Source organism: Gavia stellata, chromosome 1, assembly GCF_030936135.1.
Source record: "Gavia stellata isolate bGavSte3 chromosome 1, bGavSte3.hap2, whole genome shotgun sequence".
Classification (NCBI taxonomy): Eukaryota; Metazoa; Chordata; class Aves; order Gaviiformes; family Gaviidae; genus Gavia; species Gavia stellata.
This window is the reverse complement of record NC_082594.1, coordinates 3,559,173-3,579,478: the sequence shown is the minus strand read 5'-3', so window position 1 is coordinate 3,579,478 and position 20,306 is coordinate 3,559,173. Positions and strand designations below refer to the sequence as shown.

Genomic DNA, 20,306 nt, shown 5'->3' with positions numbered 1-20,306 from the left:
GGCTTGGGTGGAAGGTGTACATCAACACATCCATGCCGAGCTCATGCCAAACCAAACAGTGCAGCCATATTCATTAGGCATGGTGCCCCAAGATGGAGTGATAGTGGACAGCTAGTTTAGGCATTGCACGGGGTTGTGGGGCCATACAGCTTTCAGACCAGAAGCCCACTCCTTGGTACTGCCCTGTATTCTTGGGACCACCTATGTCCCATGGAAGAGCTATTCGGAGGACATCAATAAGGTTTTGGGACTGCTGTACGCAAGCAAGCTTCTCCACAGGATCTGCTTCTGTTGCCAAGACAAGTCAATGAGAGATCGTTTACTTATTAACTGTTAAGCCGTTTGGCCTTTAATAAATATACATATACAGTTATACATGTACACAGGCAATAGCTATTGCAGTAATAAAATCATTATTGTTTACTTCTTTATCATTATGTACATGTTACTATTAAATTTATTATCCTTGTTACATACTTATTGCAGCGACATGTGCAAAATATATTCACCAAAATATTTAACGAACTACATCTTCAACATCTGTAGACATTTTCATCCTGAGTCTCCCAGTATGCTGCAGATCTGAAGTAACTCTGACTCACAGGAGCTGGTGTGCTACAGAAAATGAACAGTAACCTCTTGCGGAGAAGCAAAGGCTGGGAGCCGGCATATGTTTAGCAGAATCCACAAAGCTGCTTGGCGCATGGTATAAAAGGGCATGGCTTTTATCTGATTTTAATAAGCAGATCCAGGAAAGTGGGACAGAATTGATGCTGTCCAGGAGAAAGAAGTCAGCACCCCCTTTTTTTGGTGAAAATCATTGGCCATCATTGCACATCTTGGTGCAAAGGGGGAAAAACACAGGACGCTGAAGCCAAACCTCTCCTCTGAGGGGGAAGTCACTCGGTGGAGGTGCTCCTCATGCACACAGGGGAGAAGGTGAGTGGTTTGCAGCGGTCCCCGGTGCCTGTGGGAGCTCCCTGGTGGGATGGCCCAGGGGAGTTTGTGTCCTGGCTGGTGAAGCCAAGACTCAGTTTGGTCCTAAGACCAAACTATCAGAGGTTTGTACTCCTGCAAACTAACACGTGGAGCCAGTGGACACCTGCCCAGGTATCTGGGCACTTCTAAGCAGAAGACGACAACACGGGCAATGTGCAGGTCTCCCACCGATTCACATGAGCACGTTGGTTCTGAAGTAAAAAGGAGCTTCACACCCAAGGAAAAGAAATAAAAATCCATCCCATTGCCCTTTTTAGAAGGCATTTATGTTATCACCCATTCAAGCATTAAATTGAATTTAACCTTTCCCCCAAGGGTGCATTCGGCCATCCCACTGCTGTGCCACAGAGCCACACCTGAGCCGTTGGGACACCGAACGCGATGTGCTTGCCCTACTGCGATGCTTCCCTCTGATATAGCCTTTTCCCACACACCCCATCCTGCACGGACTCGGAGTTTAGGGTTTGCAGCCAGCTCAGTCCCCGTGATTTACCCCAGCGCCGGCGAGCGCTGCCCCCGAGAACCTGCAGGTCCATGCGGCTGAAAGCACACGCTCACATCTGTGGGACAGGCACGGCGAACTTCAGAGACAAGCACGTGTCCCCGAAGCCTGCGGAGGGGATTTTTTGTGGTTATTCACAGACTGTTTCATGTGTCAATACGAGAGGAGCGTAATTACCAGCTGAGAAACTGCAGGAAATAAGCCAAGGTTGAATGAACGAAATGGAAAATAAAGAGAAGCGCAGAGGACACACACATTTTAAAACTATTACAGAGGTATGTATTCACGTGCTCGTGGGAGCCTGGGAATATATAAGAGCTCATGACTGGGAAGGAATGAATTCAAGGACCAGTCTATGGGGAGTATTTTTTTTCCCTGTGACTTCAAACTTCTCTCGGAGCTCGCAGAGTTTTAGTCAGCTGGCATGCAACAGAGGTACGACTTCCCCAAGGAAACTCTTCCTCGGCTTGCGCTGGAAAGGCTGCTGGGAGAGTCCGGGAGGCAGAAGGCTGCAAGCAGAGGCGAAACCTCCTCCTCCTCCTCCAGCCACAGAGCAGGTACGTGGAGACGCGTGCGAAACCGGGAGCCTGCTGGAAAGTTGAGCTTTCGACTGCGGGAGAGACGGGGGCTCCGGTGACTTAGAGCTGCAGCCTTTAAAAATAACACAGATGAGGAAGGTACTGTATAAATAAAATATACTGTGTTTATGAATAGGCTGAGGAACTGACTAAACACACTGTGTAGATGGCTCTATCCACACAGCTGTATATTTAATCCATCAGGGACTTGCACTGCAGCAAGTTAGATCCTTTACGTTAAGGAGGCACCGATTAGTTTATAACAATACAGTTGTCATATGCCTGCTTTGTTATTGTTCTCCGTGTTTACAGTAATGGAAGATGGGGAGATGTGTTTTTTTTTTCTTTCTTCACAGGACTTTAGTCTATTTATGGTGTTACTGCATCATAGTGCTCTGAACCAGGAGTGCTGCAGAGATCAGCATTGTGCACCGATTAAATGCTGCTCACCCAGCTCTCCGACACTGAATCCTAATATAGCCTTGGGCAAATCACACATTCCCCGGGTAAAATGGGCAAAATGCTGTTTAGCTCGTCTGCTCTTCTTAGTGTCATTGACAGCACTGTCAGTGCTGTCATTGAACTCTCCCTGGTGGAGCACGAGGTGTGAGATGGCAGAGTTATTCTTCTACTCTTAAGATCCTGGCAGCTTGAATGTCACCTTGGGTGAGCGATGACTTACCGATAGTGTTTTGCTGCATCTGGACTGTTATCATGAGGAATTAATGTTTAGACAATATTTGAAAACAGTAAAGTTTTAGGAAATCCTAGTTTATGCAAAAGTCACAAATAATTTTCCAAAGCCAAACCCTGTTGTATTTTTGATAAAAGTACAAACATGTTTCCTTTAAATAGAAGCCAAAGTTGGGCTTTCCACAACAGTGGGAATTCGTTTTTTTACTAAGATGTAATAATTTCAACTTTAAAATCGTCTTATTATTCTAAAATGCTGAAATCCATTAGTTTTCAATAACAAAATTTCACAATCAGTCATCTCTTTTTAAAGCAGATGGTTACAGCTTAGTGACTGTAGCAGTGCTTGGCCTTTTACTAATACAATGATGGATGGATTCAAGGGGAGGGTATCAGTATCATGCAAGTCAAATCTATCAGAAATAATTTTCCTCACTTCATTTGATGAATCGAGTACACCTTTTCTCTAACACTGACTCCACTGTCAGTAAAAGAAAAATTGCTGAATTAAAAGCCGATTTTTCTCTCTTCTTGCTGTACTTAGATTAAAGCTGATGAGAAAAGGTTTTGTTTAAGTTCCTGAATTTCAGTTTTTCCAGGAATTTTGATCTCCAGGGAGAGTACTTCATGTTCAAATAGTTTAATCTTCAAATGCCACTTTACATCAGTTTTTGTTGACAGAAGCATTTTCATTTTCCCATCTGCTGCTGCCCCTTCACCAGCCCCTCTCTCACCAGCTCTCCAGGCTGGTGGGTTTCACACAATTCTCATTCGTTTTCATTTTCCTTCCTGGAGAAGGGAGTAGAAAAAAAGGTGAATGACGTAGAGGAACTGGCTAGACCCTCTGTGTCCAATTAATTAGAAAGGTTAATTTTTAGTGGGGAAATGCTGTTGGCTGCACACCTGATTGAGGTGCACGTGAAGAGAGGACAGAGAGAGAGAAGGAAGGAAGGCAGCAGCTTCAAAAGACAGGAGAAAAGCCACGCTGGGGTTACAGGAGATGTAGGAGTCCCTACTTTGATGAGTGGACTTGACACCAGAGAAGCAGGAGGCTGGCTCTGCCCATGAGAGACCAAGCACAGTGCAGATGGCACGAGCAAACCAAACCAGGAGAAGCAGCTCCTGGAGACGTTGTAGGGTCTTAGGAGCTGGAGCTGTGCCTCCTTCTCAAAGGCTGTGGCTGAGGATGGCATGGGCTATTTATTTTTTTAATAGGATTAGTATTAATGTTGTCTCCAGCTCCCTGGTGGGATGAATCACCAGGGAGCTATTCCAGTCGAAAGGGAGCAATACTTGTCCCACTCCTGCCCTTGCAGTTCAGACCCACTTTCTAAGGCGGGAGCTTGTTTTGTTTACTTCTCTGGAGAGTTTGATTCATGCGGCTCGACACAGGACTCAACCCAAAAGCAGTGCCTTAGAAAGCAGCAGCGTTATGGATGGACAGACTCCAAAAGGTCTGGAGGTTCAAGACACATAATCGTCAAGATATATTCTTGTTTATCTGGAACCCTTGGGAACCTGCAGCAAATTACGGACTGGCTCGTGAGAGCCAGTGGCTGGGATCTACTTTTCCTTCTTGCTCTGGGCCAGGCTGGGAAGAGGGTTTGGAGGAGAGGTGCTTACCAGCCCTAATCCCCAGCTTCAGGTGACGTGGGGGGAACTCTAGCTGACGTTGGCAGAAACCGAGCGGGTAGCAATTGCTGAGGAGACCCCAGGAAAATCAGGAAGGGCCTGATTTCACAGAGTCGCAGGTGCAAACCCTTTGGCATTGCTGGGATGGGACAGCCCTTGCTATTTTGTGCAGGTGGGCAAAAGAGCTTGATTCTCCAATCTGACCGATGGAGATGACCCAATTTGACTGATGGAGATGACCCAATTTGTTCGATGGAGATGGCCCTTGCTCTGCAGACGTGGCTACCAAGAACACACCATGCTAATGTTTCAACACTGCTTTAGGGTGTAAACTGCTGGGTAGCCCACAGCACGAAAATATTGAACATGGGAAGTCAGCCAAACGCTTCTGAGTCTGAAACTATTTGCTGTCAGATCCCCTTTAGGAAAGGGCAAAGATGGTAATGACACCGCAGATCTTTCCCAGCGCAGTTGGTGTTCCTCTAAGGCTGTGGTTTTAATGAAGCAAAGTCCTGAGCGGCAGAATCAGTGCATGCCCTTCCCTCCTGCTTTGGCATTTGTTTCTGTCCAGGCTCTTCTTCACAGTTCAGCTGGCACAGCTGCTTGGCCACACAGTCAAACAGCTTGAGAAGCAGAACTGGCTTTTGAAAAAGCACAACCAACAAAAACCCTGCTATTTTGTCCCCTGCAAATCCAAACTTCCCACAGTGCTCGAACATCCAAGTGTAGGAAAATGTGAAGTTGCAGTCATCCAGGGCACTCGCTGCTCTTCATTACAGGCATGATATTTGTATTCCTTCTCCAAATCAAATCAAAATATCCTATTTTAAAAAGAAAAAAGTATTGTTTTTTTCTTGAAGACCTCAAATATTTGAGGTTTTCCTTGCGAAAGTGGCTGTACGTTGCAAGTGCTATTACATGCTGCTGACGAGGCGAACTCAGCCCAGAGCATCCAAAAGGCATTTAAACCTCTGGACACCACAGTGGTCCCTGGCTTCAACATGAGCTTCCTGCTCACACCAAGGGGATTGCAGATGGAGGGCTTGACTCTAAGGAGCCTGCCAAAGGGATCAAGTGAAGAACAGTGCTGCAGCCAGCTCTGACCAAGGGAAGCTCAAGACACTATGTGCTTGGGGGAAGGTGATCAAAACCAGTGCGATGAGAGCCCGGTCAAGGGGAATCTGCCCAGGATTGTGATTATCTCCCTGGCAGACTGTTCTCCTGAGAGCTAAAAGGGTATTTTTCTATCCATTGCACCTAATCATGCCCTCTCCTGCCCGCACGCATACTGCTGCCTCTTCATAGCATTTACGCCTCTCATTTCAGGGTGCATTGCAAAGCAAACGAGGTGCTAAGAGCCCAGCTCTTTGGCATATTATTTCAACCACGGAAAAAGTGCGTTGCAATAGTTCAGGCTCGTGAGGTTGGGAGAAAGCAACGGGGAAATCTATGTAAAGGCAGGTTTTCCAGAAGCAGGTCTTAATTAGCAAAAGGAAGTGAGGAAACCAGCAATTAGACAGCTGCTCCAGCCCTAGAGGGCAGCACAAAATAATAAATAAAAAGCTGAACTCATCTTCTGCATGACAAAAGCACCCCTTTTCCAATGGGAAGTTTTTACTAGCGTGTCCGGTAGATTCAGCACTACGCACTCGCTGCTGAAAATTCAGCAGTTCGTCTGGATAGTCAGACCCCTCTGCCTTTATCAAGGTCCCTAATTCCTGCCTTGTGCCATGAGAACCCTTCAAGTCAGGTGCGTTGTAGCTGACACTGAACCCCCGTCCTGCCAGCAGACTGCTATCACACTCTGATTAATAGGACCACTGCAAAGAGAAAGAGTTATTTCTTCCAGGACAGGTTTCCAGATTCTGGGCTTTTATATTTATCAGCCGTAAATTTGAAACCTTTAATCCTCTAGCGCTGTTTTCCTAACGATGCAGAGAGTGATTTAGGTGCAGGGGTAGGAGGCTGCAACCCTCCAGGAATGTAACTCGCGGACACAAAACCCTAAAGTAAACACGCCGCCTTGCACCGCGCACGCAGCTACACAATGGCATCGGCAAGGATAAGTCACTTATTCCCCTGAGCAAACCCGTGGCCTGATCCTAACAGTTTCTCTGGCAAAAATCCCCCTTGTTTCTCAATGCCTGTCCTGAGCAAAGGCTTCAGGATGTCACACAGTAGCTGACTCCGTCCGGAGCACAGCGGTGGCTAGGACCCAGCAAGAGCCCAGAGAGGAGTCCGGAGGAAGACAAGAAACATAATTTAAAGCAGACACTGTCCCAAATGAGGTTATTTCCCTGAAAATGCCTTCGTTATAAAGTTGCAAGTGAGCCTCTTGGTGTCCCGAATGGGTGAACGTGAAGCTGAAAAACAATTTCATCGGTACCGGGACTGAGCCTGTTTTGAAGAGCTGGATATGCTTTTTAAAGACATGATAAGCAGTGTTTGGGGATGCGAGAAACCCTTGAAACAAGGTAAATGTGGACTATTCATTCTTTTTAACCCTGAAGGCTCTAACATGTATGAAAAAGGATCAGACCCTGGCGAGTTTGGTTTGTGTTTTATGTATTCCTTCATATTTAACCTCTTTTTGGCACAGGAGAACGTCTCTGTTAATTGCCTAAGCAGTAACAAAAATTACCTTTGGGGGAAATTTGGGAGGTGCTGCTGTTGTTAGCTACAAGCAACATCTATGAAGTGGGTTCAGGGTTAATATTGTAATAGAGATGGAGGCAAATATTGTTCTGAAGTGGGAACGGGGCAAACTGGGATTAAACACTGGTTCTTCCATGGTTTCAGATGTGTCTTGGGGCAAATCACTGCTCTTCTCTGCCTTTGCCCTCCCATGTGTTAAGTGGATATGCTGACGTGGTTTGGGTACCATGCTTTTTCTAGATGCTAAATTATTTAACCCACTTAATAAGATTTCTTGTGACTGTTGCTCACTGAAATCACCTATATTTTTCAGCTGTGGGTGGGGATGGGTAATTTTGAAGTACTTCAAAATTATGTCTATGCTCTTTTCTGGAGTGCTTTCCAAACAGTTAAACTCTGATGAATCCTTTGTTTCACGCAAATCCATTCTATTTTATATCTGTCTCTTTGTAAGGCGTCTGTTTTCAAATGTATTTAAAGCCTGCCCATACCTGGGATGTATGAAATGGAAAACTAACATTTGGACAAAAATTTCTCAGTCCATTCTTTAAGCTGTTTGTAATAACTCAACAAATTTGAATGAGTGTGTACAAGCTATTTGACACTCTGGGATGAGAGGAGTGGAAAATGTTGTGGATGGAAATGGACACAGACATAATTTTGAAGTACCATGATGGAAAGCTGTGACACTGAATGCGGTTCAGAGCTCGATCCTGCTCTGAGGTACGCTGGGATTTTTATCGCAGCTGCCAGTGGGAGCAAACTGGCACCGAGCACAAAGCTGCTTCAACTCTGTGAAAGCCTCAGAGCAATAAAAGCTCCTTTAGGTCGAGTTGCTGCTGTTCCCGGACACTTCTTGTAAGCTGTGGTTAGAGACATCAGTGCCAGTGCCAGCAGGCAGCGTTCAGTGGTGATGCTCTCTGACACCAGAGCAATGGGGGTCCTGTGAGCCTGGAGGTCTGCACGTGGAGAGGGTGGTGGGCATCTGAGACCTCCCCAGAGGGCAGAGAGGAGGGGGACACAGTGCTGTGTCACACTAGGTGGGTCTAAAGGCTGTCCAGGGAAAAGCTAGGCAGGGAAAAGCTCTTCAGCCGAACTGAATATCACCTTGGGAAGGGAATCTCCGTGAGCAAGGAGGTTGTGCTGTACCATGAGGAGTGGCTTATCCTCCTCTGGACTGAGTCCATGTGGTCTCATGTTAGAAGAGACCACCACGTCCTAGTGCTTCAGGGTGTGACAGAAACACTTTGAGGGACAGCATCCTTGCTTACTACAGATCCATCTCACACAGCAAGCCATTAAATAAGGTTTTTGTGTTCAAATACATCAATTTCCCAGTTGCTTTATAAACTTACAATTTAGGAAATTTCAAAGCAGGTTAAGACCCTGGATTGTGTCAGGTTTATTATTTGAGAAGCAAAAGGACCATTTTATGCACTGGCAGTGTGACAAGAGAAGACATCGCAGAGCGCACGGGATGCACGCTGTCCATCAGGGTGGTGCCCTGTTGTGGGTAATATCCATGGAGATTTCGTCAGCTTAATTCATTGGATTTAAACAGAAACAATTTCCATTTGAGGGCTCTGAGTAAAGCCTTGTAATCATCAGTATGTTTGTCTTTTCTCTCAGTTCCAGCAAACTAATACCGAAACGATAAAACTCATTTTCTCTTCCTTAGAGGAGGCACCCAACTCCTCTAAGCCTGGGGAATGAGGAACAGAGGGGGAACGACAGAGACATTATAGGTGGTGGTATCAGCAATTCCTCCTTCCATAAGATGATTTCAGTGTGTTTTGCAAACAGTAATTAAAACGGCCGAGGATGAACATCCTTGGTCTTGTTTTAGAGGGGGGGAAACAGACTTCTGATCCTGCTGCTGAGTCCCAAAGACAGACTCCAAGCTCTTTCACCTTGAGGTCCCAGATCATTATCTGTCACTAGTTGTTTCCCTGAACTGGAAGGAATGTGCAATCTGAAAACAGAGTAGCTGTGGTCTAAGCCTCCCCAGTTTCTTTCTTGCTAGTACACAACTCTTTTATCTGTTTGGGAAGTGGAGGGATGGGCAGATTCCCATAGTGAACCCGTTGGCATTGCTGTTCAGCAATTGCCATTGCTGCGCAGAAGTGTGGCCATCAGCTGCATCCCTCAAACAGTCACTAAGCGGAGAGATCTCCACCAGCTGGGAATAGTCCCATCTCTTTTGTTTCCAGCCTTCCGATTCTCTGTGGGTGGAAGGCAATGGTACGCTGATGCCAGTTTTTGGCAGCACACGCACATGGGTTTCGTGTGCGTTTGGAGCTTGCCAGATGCAGGCTTGCTCCTGGAAAGACTTAAGAGCAGTGCTAGCTAAGCACTGCTGCATGGCTTCCAGTTGGGAGCTGGCGTGTGTCTCACTGGCTCTGGATGTGGGCAGGACCAGCTCAGATCTGCCTGCAAGAAGCCATACAAATACAGACAGATTTGGCATGTTTGCAACAGAGGCTGCCATAAAGAAATGATATCTGGAGCTCATATCAGTGGTGACCACAGCCAGAGACCTCATTAGTGTCCATCTAGAAACAAGCCGTTTGAAGGACAAATGCTTTCCCTTGGCTTCATTTGCATTTTTCTCCCATTGCCCAGTGACAGGCCTCCCAGTGTTGTTTGCTCCTTTTGCAGTTATGTCTATGCTCTTTTCTGGAGTGCTTTCCCAACAGTTAAACTCTGATGAATCCTTTGTTTCACGCAAATCCATTCCATTTTATATCTGTCTCTTTGTAAGGCGTCTGTTTTCAAATGTATTTAAAAGCCTGCCCATACCTGGGATGTATGAAATGGAAAACTAACATTTGGACAAAAATTTCTCAGTCCATTCTTTAAGCTGTTTGTAATAACTCAACAAATTTGAATGAGTGTGTACAAGCTATTTGACACTCTGGGATGAGAGGAGTGGAAAAAGTTGTGGATGGAAATGGAAATTGTTCCCAGTGCTTGTTGTTTCTGAGTGGCACCCATTTGCTTTGCTCAGGACTTGGCACCCCAAAACTCCAGCCCAGTTGAAAGTACCTGAGCTGTCTTTATGGGGAGAGTGAAGGTAACTTCATCTTCAGTGGTTGTCTTTCTCCATGATGCCAGACACACTGCCCAGCTTGAGCATCTGGGTCTCATGGGGTGGCCTGGGTATCATCGAGGTAGCAGCTGAGATCACACAGGGCAATCCCATGAAATGCCTTGGACCTTCCTTTCAAGTCCTCATATAAATCTCTCTTTTTCCTGCCACTCTCAAAGGGATGCAAAGGTACGTAGGTAGGTCATAAGCACTGTAAGTTCAGAGCTGGGCTAATTTATTTCACTGCATGTGTGCTGCTTCATGGTAGACAATGACCTGGTGCCAGCTTTCGCATGCATTGACTGCTGTGTCACGTTTGGAATCTAACCGTAATTACTTTTTCCTGCAGAACCATGAAACTGTACGTCATCTTCTTCCTGGCAGTGGTGAACAGAGGGACCTCTAACAATCAGCCCATAAAGGGGATGTCCTGTGAAATGGTAAGGCTGTCTCCCTACTCAGGCCCCTTGAGATCCTGGATGAGGCTGGGAGCCCCTTCTTACAGGCAGTGCAGAAATGACTACGGTCTCTGCGAAGGGAAAACTCCCAGGTGGCAAAGGTGGGGTTTGCTGGGTTAGTGGATGCTCTGCAGGCTGTTCTCAGGCTGTGTCCTTGGCATAGTGACAGCACATAAAAGGCGGGGGGGAAAGAAGGGTCATTATCTCCGTTTTTTAATAAGGGGAATTGGTTGACAGAAATTTGACCTGATTTCCCCAAGACTGTACAGGGGTTCTGTGGCTGAGACGATGAAAGGACTTAGACCTAAAATCGACTCCAGCCTGAGTTCTCTGTGCTTTAAATAAAGCATCTTCTGTGAAATACATCTATACCAGCCCTTTTGTAGTAACAGGGAGACTGACCGGCTCTGCCCTGCCCTGATGCAGCATTGCTGCCAGGGGAGTTGTACCTGACTTCTGCTGGAGGTGAAAAAAGTGATAAAGCCTCTGGTTCCTGAACAAAATTTTCTCCTTAAATTTTTGCAAGCACCTGGTGCAATATTACAAATATTACTCATAGCTGAACTTGCTTCCTTCTCTATCCAAGTGCTGCTGACTGTAACAGGCCATTTAAAAATACTTAACTTTTCTTTTTTTTTTTTTGTATGTTGAAGCTGTTCAGCACAAATCCTCAAGAATTTCCAAAATAGGGAAAAAAATAATTTGCTAGCTGTACACATCTCCCTTATGGGACTCATTCCATTCCTGCCCACCCTGCTGTATTGCTGGACTTCCTGAATTCCAGAGAAATTAAGGCCTAGTATATATAAAAAGATCTTGGGAAGGTGACTGGGTAGCTCAATTCATTGGCTGGAGAGGGAAGGCTGATGAAGCCACTGTAAACATGATGGCTTGGGTCCCATGTATCATAGTCACGTGAAGGCTGGGCGAGACACGCAATAATCCAAGCAGATTCACCCCAGCCTGTTTCTTGATGGGTCACAGATCAGGCTGATTGCTGAGAAGTAAACACATGCTTGTTTCCACCACTGTAAACTGATTTCATCAAGCCAAGAACCCAAGGCTCTACGCAACAAGGCTGGGATAAATTCAGCCCTGACAGAAAACATGCTGCAGCCGGGGGCTGGGTTGCTCATCTGGTATAAATTAACAGCTCAGCATCACTAATGTCATGTTGATCGTCTTCCTTCGCTGGGCGTTTGGTCCAATGGAAGGAGGAGGGTATAAATCCAAACACGTTTCCACGTAGCTTGAAGAAAGAGGGAGCTACTGGATTAGCTGATGGGTCCATCGGGAGTCCCACTTACTTCACATGATAATTTTTCATCCCGGCCTCACTGTTCTACACGGTACTTTCTCTGTGGTGACACCTTTAGAATAGCAAAGGCTCAGAAATGGAAACTTTCATCCCAGATCTCATGGAAGAGGTAAGAGTCAGAAACCCATGCCCCTCTCTGACTAACCCTTGGTGCTCCTGTCATTGAACCAAAGTCTTGTAGAAGAGTTTTTAGGTAGTAAACAGTCCCTACCAGACCCCTGACACAAGAGTGAGCTGCATTGATTATACAAGTTACTGCACATCTACCTGTTTGCGAGACAACAAGGCACATCTTAAATGTCAGGAGGTTCCTCCTAACTCATGTTGCCTTCCAAGGAGAGGGGCTTCAACTAGTTCATGCTTTACCTCCCAAAGAAAGATGTTTCTGCTGGCAAAGGAGGAGCTTTCTAATAATTTATAGAAGGGAAGGGGTTTTAGCAAATTATATCTTCCCTTGCATTGAGATGATGCAAGAACATGTGCATAATGGGTTATCACAGGTCAGTTGATATGTGGTACATGGGCAAATTGCTAAGGTTTGGTTGTGTAGCTGAGCCTCTGCCTGGGCAGCTCTTCTAGCGAATGGGCATGGACACTGTGCAAGTGCAAGTCAGTGCCAAGTGGCTCCAGCCCAAATTCTTTGGTTCAAATGCTCATGAGTTGATACAGGAGAACACAAATGGAGGCTTGGATCCAGCTGCTTTGTATGTAGGGCTCTTACTAAGGTGGGTGACAACTTCCATCTGGTGCTAGGCAGTGAAGAATTGGAGTCAGAATCCAAATGACACTCAACTTTTGAGCTCTTGGGTCATTTTTTCACCAGCACCTGAATGGGACCAGACACCGAAGAGACCAAGTGCTCCCCACCCTGCAGTACTTCTTGCCAATGGACTTCAAAGAAACCGGTGGCAGTACTGGCAGAGATCATAAAGTCAGAACATGAGACCAGCAAAATCCTCGTTTCCAGCCTTAGGCTGCCAACCCATGGGGCTACGGGGTGGAAGGAGGGGAGATACACAGGCAAACAGGTGTTGTTTGCTCTGTCCCACTGAGACGTGCTTCATCTTTTCTTCCTAGCGCCGATGAGAATGAAATTCATGCAGTTTGAGCCTCAGGGGAGAAGAGATGGTGCAGAGCAGACTAGATAAGAAATTCAGCGAGGATCAAAATAGTCAGTGAAAAGGAATGAACGCTAGAAAAAAGAAAATGGGAGGGGAAATGTTGTAGGAACAAATGGCAGACAGTGGGAGGTATAGATTTTATCAGTCCCTTTTATCACTGGGAGGGTTCAGTGCATGCAGATTAAAGGCCCAATCCTGCAACATATGTGGTGAACTGGAACTGACCTCTCCCCATCGACTTCAGTGAAAACCAGGTGTCTGGCATCGACAGGAGTTGGATCAGGACTTTGCTAAGATGCTGGGTGCCCAGAGGGAATGGAGGGTGCTCAACACTTGTTGAGATCTGGCTCAAAGTGTGGGAAGAAAACCGGCATCCGCCTTAGGCTGCAAAGTGGCGGCTGCTTTTTCGCTCTGGATTTTTGTATCCTTCTGGCTTCTCCCTCTTCCACAAGCCAAGCAAGAAGAGACTTCCTGCTCTGTTATTTGGGCCTCGGAGCTAAGCCCAACTCTGTGCGCATTTTAGCTCAAAATGAGCAATTCTACAGTGGCTTTGCAGGAAAGAAATCATGTCAGGGAGAAGCCAGAAAATTCCCTTCTCTTTTCTTTCCACTTTGTTTAGCTGGGGGACATTTGAGTCAGTTGGAGGGAAAAAAGGAAGGCGTTGAGGTTTTAATAGGCCATTTACTTGGGATCTTTGGGAAAGATGTACCATGGGAAGGACTGCGGAGCAGCCTGTGTATATCTAGCGTTTGGATCAGCACTTACACTTCTCTGGCACATTTTTGTGCGGTCTCCAAAACTCACATGATGCAAAAGAGATTCACAAAATGCTGACTATTGCCCCGCTTCTCCTAAACAGGCCTGCCACTTCCTTCACCTAAAAGTTCACATGAAACAGATGGTGTTTAATATTTTTTACTTTTAATGTTTCTCTAATGCCTGAAAAGCTTTGCGTCATGGAATCTGGATTCTCTTTCTCCACAGAAGTTAAAATTCAACAGATTTTTTTCTTTCTTTTCTTTCTGATCTTTCTACAAACAGTACATGACCCAGTCACCCAAATACATTCATAACAAGAGTTTTCCTCCAGTAAATTAAATGCTGCCTAAGCCTTTCACATTCCACTTCCTCCCGCTGCTGTATGTTCTCCTTAATAACAAAATACATCTTGACATTTATGCAAGGACCTTCATGTTCATGTTTCCAATGCTCCTTATGAACGCATGCTCCAAATTTTGCTCTGGACACAGATTCCATCCTAGCTGCAATTAAACAGACATGCAGATAGAAGATGAATTTGATTTTGACACTTGGGTTTTTTTCTCTACCTCACTGCTGAGAATTGGACTGAAAAGGCATGACCCTCACTGCACACCACAGCTTTTTTCCTCTCGAAATCTGGTTTTACACAATTTGTTTTTTCCATGTTGTATCACAGGTGTCTTGTGCGGGTGGTTTCATAAGGCATGCTCCCCATACAAGAAGGGAACTGTTGTTTTAGGAAAAGGATAAATATAGCTAGTAAAAGCAAGAGGAGTTAGGAGGTTTGCATCAGAAATGTTTCAGTAGTTTAAGACTCATTTGGTTAAAGATGCATTGCTTAACTAAGCCATGGCTAAAGAAAGATGCTATCAAATATCTGAGGGTGTGACTAAGAAGGAGAGAGATGATTTTTGTGCCATAGAATCCTTATGCGTTACTCCACCTCCTTGCTTTGGGACCTATGCTACCAACAGACTGGAGCTCTTTTCAGAACTACTATTGCAAGTAGAGTTTGCAAAACCTAATACAGCGATAAAGCTGAGAAATTAAACATCAGAATAAAAGTGAGGAAACAGTGCTTGAAAGCAATGGGAAGAGGGCAAAGCTCCTTCACTTAAGACTATTGCAATGAGCCTGGGAGAAAGGTACAAAAAGGAGAACATTTAGTAGGTATCACATGCAGATAAAGCTCTACTGTTGTAAGCCAGAAATGTCTTTAAAATTAAATAGGTGCTGTTAGCTGCAAAGAAGCATTAGGATTGTTCTTGCTGTCTGAATGCTCATGGAAAATAGTTTGCTCGGTGTTTCAGAAGAAGGATCTGCCTGGATGCTGAATGTTATTTTCTTTATATTTCATGCAAAGATGTTTTTCATTTGTCACGTGACAACCCCTTTTCTCTCTTTTTCTGGCAGGCAAACTCACAGGCATTTTGCCACAACAAAGACCTTCACCAAATCCCTCGTGAGCTCCATCCGAATGTAAACAAAATAGATCTGTCTGGAAATCTGATTCAAAGCATCCCTGAAATGCCGCTATCATTTTACACTTCCCTCCAGTGCCTGGATTTAAGCTCTAACCAGATAAGCTTCATCACGCCTGGAGTCTTTGCACACATGACGAGCTTGCTGGAAATAAATTTAGCCAACAATCACTTATATGAGCTTGCTCAGAATGGGACAGAGGGGATTGGACTTTTACCCAAGGTGGAAATACTGGACTTGTCCCACAACAGCCTGTACAATGGGATGACTGAGTATTTCATTAAACAAGCTCCAGCACTGCGGTATCTTTCCTTGGCAGACAACAGTATTATAATGATATCACACAAGATGTTTCAGGGATCTCCCAACCTTGAGGAGATAGATCTTCAGAGTAATATCATCATGGAAATAGAAGAAGGTGCTTTTGAGACTCTAGCGAACCTTTCCAAACTCAATCTCTCCATGAATTCAATTACTTGCATCTCTGATTTCAACCTCAGGCAGCTGGAGATACTTGACCTTAGCAGGAATAGCATTGAGACCTTCCACACCGCAAAGTCAGATGATGAATATAGCTTAAGATGTTTGGATCTGAGTGAAAACAAATTGCTTCACTTTCCAGTCTTCCCCCAGGTAAATAAGCTGGTAACTCTGAATTTATCAAAGAATTTAATCCAGCTCACTGCTGAATCCCCTCATGACAGAATGGACTATATGGAAAATGAATGGCTAGATGCTTCTTTTCATCTTCTTGATCAGAAGCAAAGTAGAAACAAAAGTTCTTTTTATTTATCCCAGCTTGTATATTTAGACTTAAGTTATAATGAAATCAAATCCATACCAGATGAGTTCTTTGAATCAATGTTGTCCCTTCACACCCTTAATCTCAGTAAAAACTGTCTTCAGGCATTTGCAGTGACTTATGACAGTGCATTGATCTCCCTAACTGTCCTCGACCTGAGCTACAATGCTTTGCAGAACCTTCTCCTAGATGCTGGCACATTATCAAATTTGAAGGAGCTCTATATTCAAAACAACCATCTTCAGGCCCTGCAATTTGATATCTTCTCAAGTCTTCCTAGCCTCAGACTGCTTAATCTACAGAGCAATAATATCAGCCTTTGCAGCATGTACTCAGGGTTAGCTAAGCAAAGACTTGCTGGAGAGGAAAGTGGTTGTGTATCATTTGTTGATTCTCCTACTCTTCAGTACTTGTACCTAGCTGACAACATGCTAAACATCCTACCAGCATACACTTTCTACAAGACTTCTCTGATTGTCTTGGATCTCTCCATGAACCCCGGACTGAAAATAGAAATTAAAGCATTATCAGGACTGGAAAAGTCTCTGGAATATTTGTATTTATATGGCAATAGCCTGATAGATTTAAATATTGACTTGCCCTGTTTTAGTCACCTTAAACATTTAAACCTCTCTGAAAATCAGCTGAACTGGCTGCCTAAGTGGGGTAGTGACTCTCCACTGGAAGTTCTGGACCTACGGAACAATAGGTTTAGTACATTACAGGACAGCAATATTTTAGCATTAGAAAATTCCCTTAAAAACTTGTATCTCACTGGGAACCCACTCAACTGCTGTGGAAACATCTGGCTCTCATCAATGATCCAGAACAAAAATGTCCAGATCCCCAATGTGGAGCACTTAACGTGCCGGTACACGCAGAACTTTGCGTACCAGGAAGAAATGCACATCGGGAACATTAGACCAGAAGACTGTGAAAAAGAGGATCTAAAGAAAGTCAACTTCCTTATTATATTAACATTCGTGTTGGTTTTATCCGTGATCATCATTGGCGTGGGTTCATTTTTTTGCTTCCGCAGGCAAAACTTTAGCCATCAGTTTAAAGCATAGGAACACAAAATGCCTTGAAAACCGAAGAAATCAGGTGCTACACTGCCGGTGTGTAGAAATGAAGGGTAAAATTCTCATCTTTGATTTTTAACTGTGGATTTTAAGACAGTTTCAAAGCACCCCTGAACTGCACCACTCTAATGGTCTGGGTTGCAGGGACTGACGGGAGAATTTGCCATGTTTTGCACTTGCTTTGTTCACAAGCAGATCTGCTTAAAAAGTTTATACAGTGGTAGAAGAGGCCACTGTAAAGCCCTGCTGTTGTTTTGAGGGATGTGTAATTTAAACCAGACCAAAAGAAAAAGCCCTCTAAGGTCTTGAAACTTTTCACTAAGCTCAGAGATACTTTGTGATGTCACCTTCACAGAAAGACTTTATGCAAACTGAGCATTGTAACTGAGTCACCTTTCTATGACAGTCATTGATGACATCAACTGAGTAGGAAAGCCCTTCTCAAAGTTACGTGCCTCCATGAGATATTTTGCTTTGAGCTATGAGCTTTGCTTTTTCCTAACTGGTTAGAAATAACAGCTCCTAATCCTTCTTAAGCTTAAATCATACAAGCCAACGCCAGGGCGGGCCAATAAACAATCTTTCAGTCCTTGAAGTTGGTTGCAAATTTCCCATGAGTTCCAAAACAAGAAGAATTTAGCTAAAAAAGGAAATCACAGTTCATGTCTGCTGTGCTCATGGCTGCCATTTAGAAAATGCACAACTATCCATGGGAACCAAAGACCTTGGTGGTAGGAACCTCTTTGGATACCTCCCTTTGCTTGTAGTATGTTGCTCCAGCCGCTGGAGCAAGGCACGAGAGGTAGATGAGGTTAATTAGTCTTGGCACTTAATACGCACGAGGGATGTAAGAGAAATCTCAGGCGTGAAACAGCTGCGCTGTACGTTACCCAGATCTGCTCAGAAGGTCACAGGTCCACAGTTCAACTCAAAGAGGAGAAATTTGCCCCTCGCGTGCAATACATATTTAACTGGGTTTAATGTGAAGAGATTCATCTCTGGGGTGAACGCTTTTTAAAAGAAAAATCTTGGAGAATGAATTTCAACCAGCTACCATTGGACTGAAATGTTTCTATTTCTAAGGAAAGCGGTCGGGAACTCACTGCATACAGTCGTATTTCAATGCAAAAAAATATGACTGTTTCTAAAGGTCACAGGAGGTTAGACAGGAAAAAGGTGTTTTAAAGATACCAGTGTGAAACAATACACAGGCAACCTAGTCCTGGGCCATTATTCAGACCAGATGTCCACTGTCTCTCCCTAAAAAGATATTATGGTCTAGAGGACTGGCTGCAAGAGAAGTTATGTAGATCCTCATTCTGTGATGAGTTTAGCGCGGCCAACCTGTTGCGTTGCTAAAAGCTGACACTGACATATGTTATGCCCCGTGCTCTAACAGCAAATTCACCCTTTTGAAGTGAAAAGAAGCTCACCAGAAGTGGGAGCCTGACCTACTAACGGGGTTCAATGGCTTCGAAAGGAGCTGTATCAGCTTATCTGTTAATGCCAGGAACTGTACATTAAGGCACATAAGAGAAATAGAGGTCAAATGAAAACCTATCCAGGTAAATAACTCAGAGTCAAATTGCTGCTCCATTTCTGTTTCTTCCAGCTAGTGAATGTCAAAATTAACACACTACAAAAAGGTGTATAATTCTATTTTTAAAGCAGTTATGTAAGAAACTGGCTGGTAGTTTTCATTGTGAAATTTTGTACAATAAAAACACCTTTGAATTTTGTAAAAAGCACAGGGTTGTGAATATATTAAAGCACCAGCTTGGAATGCTCCACCGATGAAAAGCTATGTCTTCCTATTTTTCTGTGGTGTTCAGACTCCACCTTAGACCTTTGCTTCTGGTCCTGAATCAGGGAGAGGTGCTCCCTGTCTTAGAGTACAACCGATGGAGAACAAGGGGATCTACTGAAGATACAGGCAAGCATTTGCACAAACCATCAGCAGCAATAGGGCCTGATCTAACATCTATGGAAGCCAACGCTACCCATTGGCTCAAGCTCTTACTCTTGTAGGAGAAAGTTTGCACAAGCATCAAACCCAGGGACTAGTTGGAAGCCCGATGCTGAAGTCGGTGAGCTTTTCCTTTGGTGTGCGCCCAGACGCGGGCTAATTTAACCACACACTGAGTTCATGCCTTTTGTGTCGAGCATGGCAAGATTATATCTCTTTCTGAGAGTCAGCATTAACTTGGCTGCCATGACTGGAATTAGTTAATAACCTGATGACAGAGCCAAACCCTTTTAATTAACGGTTTTAACACTGCTTTTGTTTGGCTCTACCAAAAGGAAGTGCTTGTTATTACTGAACATCTGGGACTAATTAGACTTCCATTGACTTCCCTGGGAGCAGAAACAGCTTTCTCGAGGAATAAACCTCAGGAGTAAAGTGCAGCATGGCTCATTTGGATTTCTCTGTTAGCAGCATAAGTAACCGAGAAGTGACATGAGCCCACTCCAATCAATTCTGTTATTCTGAATGGAATAAGGACCGTGAGGGAAAGAAAATATGAATAAAAGAGCAGAGAGAGGGAAAACAGGGAGAAATGGGAGCTCTCTGTCACATTATTCCTCAAAAAAGGGTACACAGATGAAACGCCCGATGCTAGCCTCCCCTGCTGCTTCTGTGCCTGCAAGAAGCCCGAACGCCAAAGTACCTGATCTTGCATCAAACATAACCATTACTCACACATTACACATCTTTCTGCCAGTTAGCCCCATCATCCTAACGGGTTGGCATGACACAGGCTGTTTTGACTGTGATTTTGTATCCCGAATTTACACCCTCATTTACTCCCTGTTCTTTCATAAAGTCCTTGCAACAGCCTCTGTTGATGCAAAGAGACCTCATGCTGCTAAACTAGGGAATATAATTCTGGGATTCTGGGAGTAGTAGAGCGTGTGGGATTTATGCAGCCAATGCAAACTTTTTTTTTTTTTTAAATTGTTGCATGCAACAAACAGCTTCCCCTCTGCAGCTGTTTGCATCGGGCAATACAATAGACCTCCTTCAAATATTTCCTACAACAGTTTGCTGTGGTTTGTTCCCAAAAACGATCCTCTGCAGTGGGATCAGGCAGATATAAGTACTGGAAGCACTAGAAACACTCCCAGAGAGAGTC

At 44.5% G+C, this 20,306-nt stretch overlaps 1 protein-coding gene across 3 annotated transcripts; it reads left to right on the top strand.

Annotated features, from left to right (window-relative positions):
* The first annotated feature begins 1,755 nt into the window (after positions 1-1,755).
* LRRC32 (leucine rich repeat containing 32) lies at positions 1,756-18,936 on the top strand. 3 transcript variants are annotated; one of them, XM_059816877.1, is made up of 3 exons: positions 1,756-2,058; positions 10,497-10,587; positions 15,220-18,936. In XM_059816877.1, the coding sequence occupies exons 2-3, from the start codon at positions 10,501-10,503 to the stop codon at positions 17,158-17,160; spliced, it is 2,028 nt and encodes a 675-aa protein (XP_059672860.1). In that variant the 5' UTR covers positions 1,756-2,058; positions 10,497-10,500; the 3' UTR covers positions 17,161-18,936. The 3 variants fall into 3 exon arrangements, with proteins under 3 accessions (XP_059672860.1, XP_059672868.1, XP_059672853.1); XM_059816885.1 differs by lacking the exon at positions 1,756-2,058 and adding an exon at positions 2,139-2,178; XM_059816870.1 differs by lacking the exon at positions 1,756-2,058 and adding an exon at positions 6,683-6,878.
* Positions 18,937-20,306: the final 1,370 nt, after the last annotated feature.

What these genes read in the sequence shown, in the direction of transcription:
- LRRC32 (XM_059816870.1), top strand. Translation starts at nt 6,856, where the DNA reads ATGCGAGAAACCCTTGAAACAAG. An exon ending in CGAGAAACCCTTGAAACAAG is followed by an intron (nt 6,879 to 10,496) that starts GTAAATGTGGAC and finishes TTTTTCCTGCAG; the next exon opens with AACCATGAAACTGTACGTCA. An exon ending in AGGGGATGTCCTGTGAAATG is followed by an intron (nt 10,588 to 15,219) that starts GTAAGGCTGTCT and finishes TTTTTCTGGCAG; the next exon opens with GCAAACTCACAGGCATTTTG.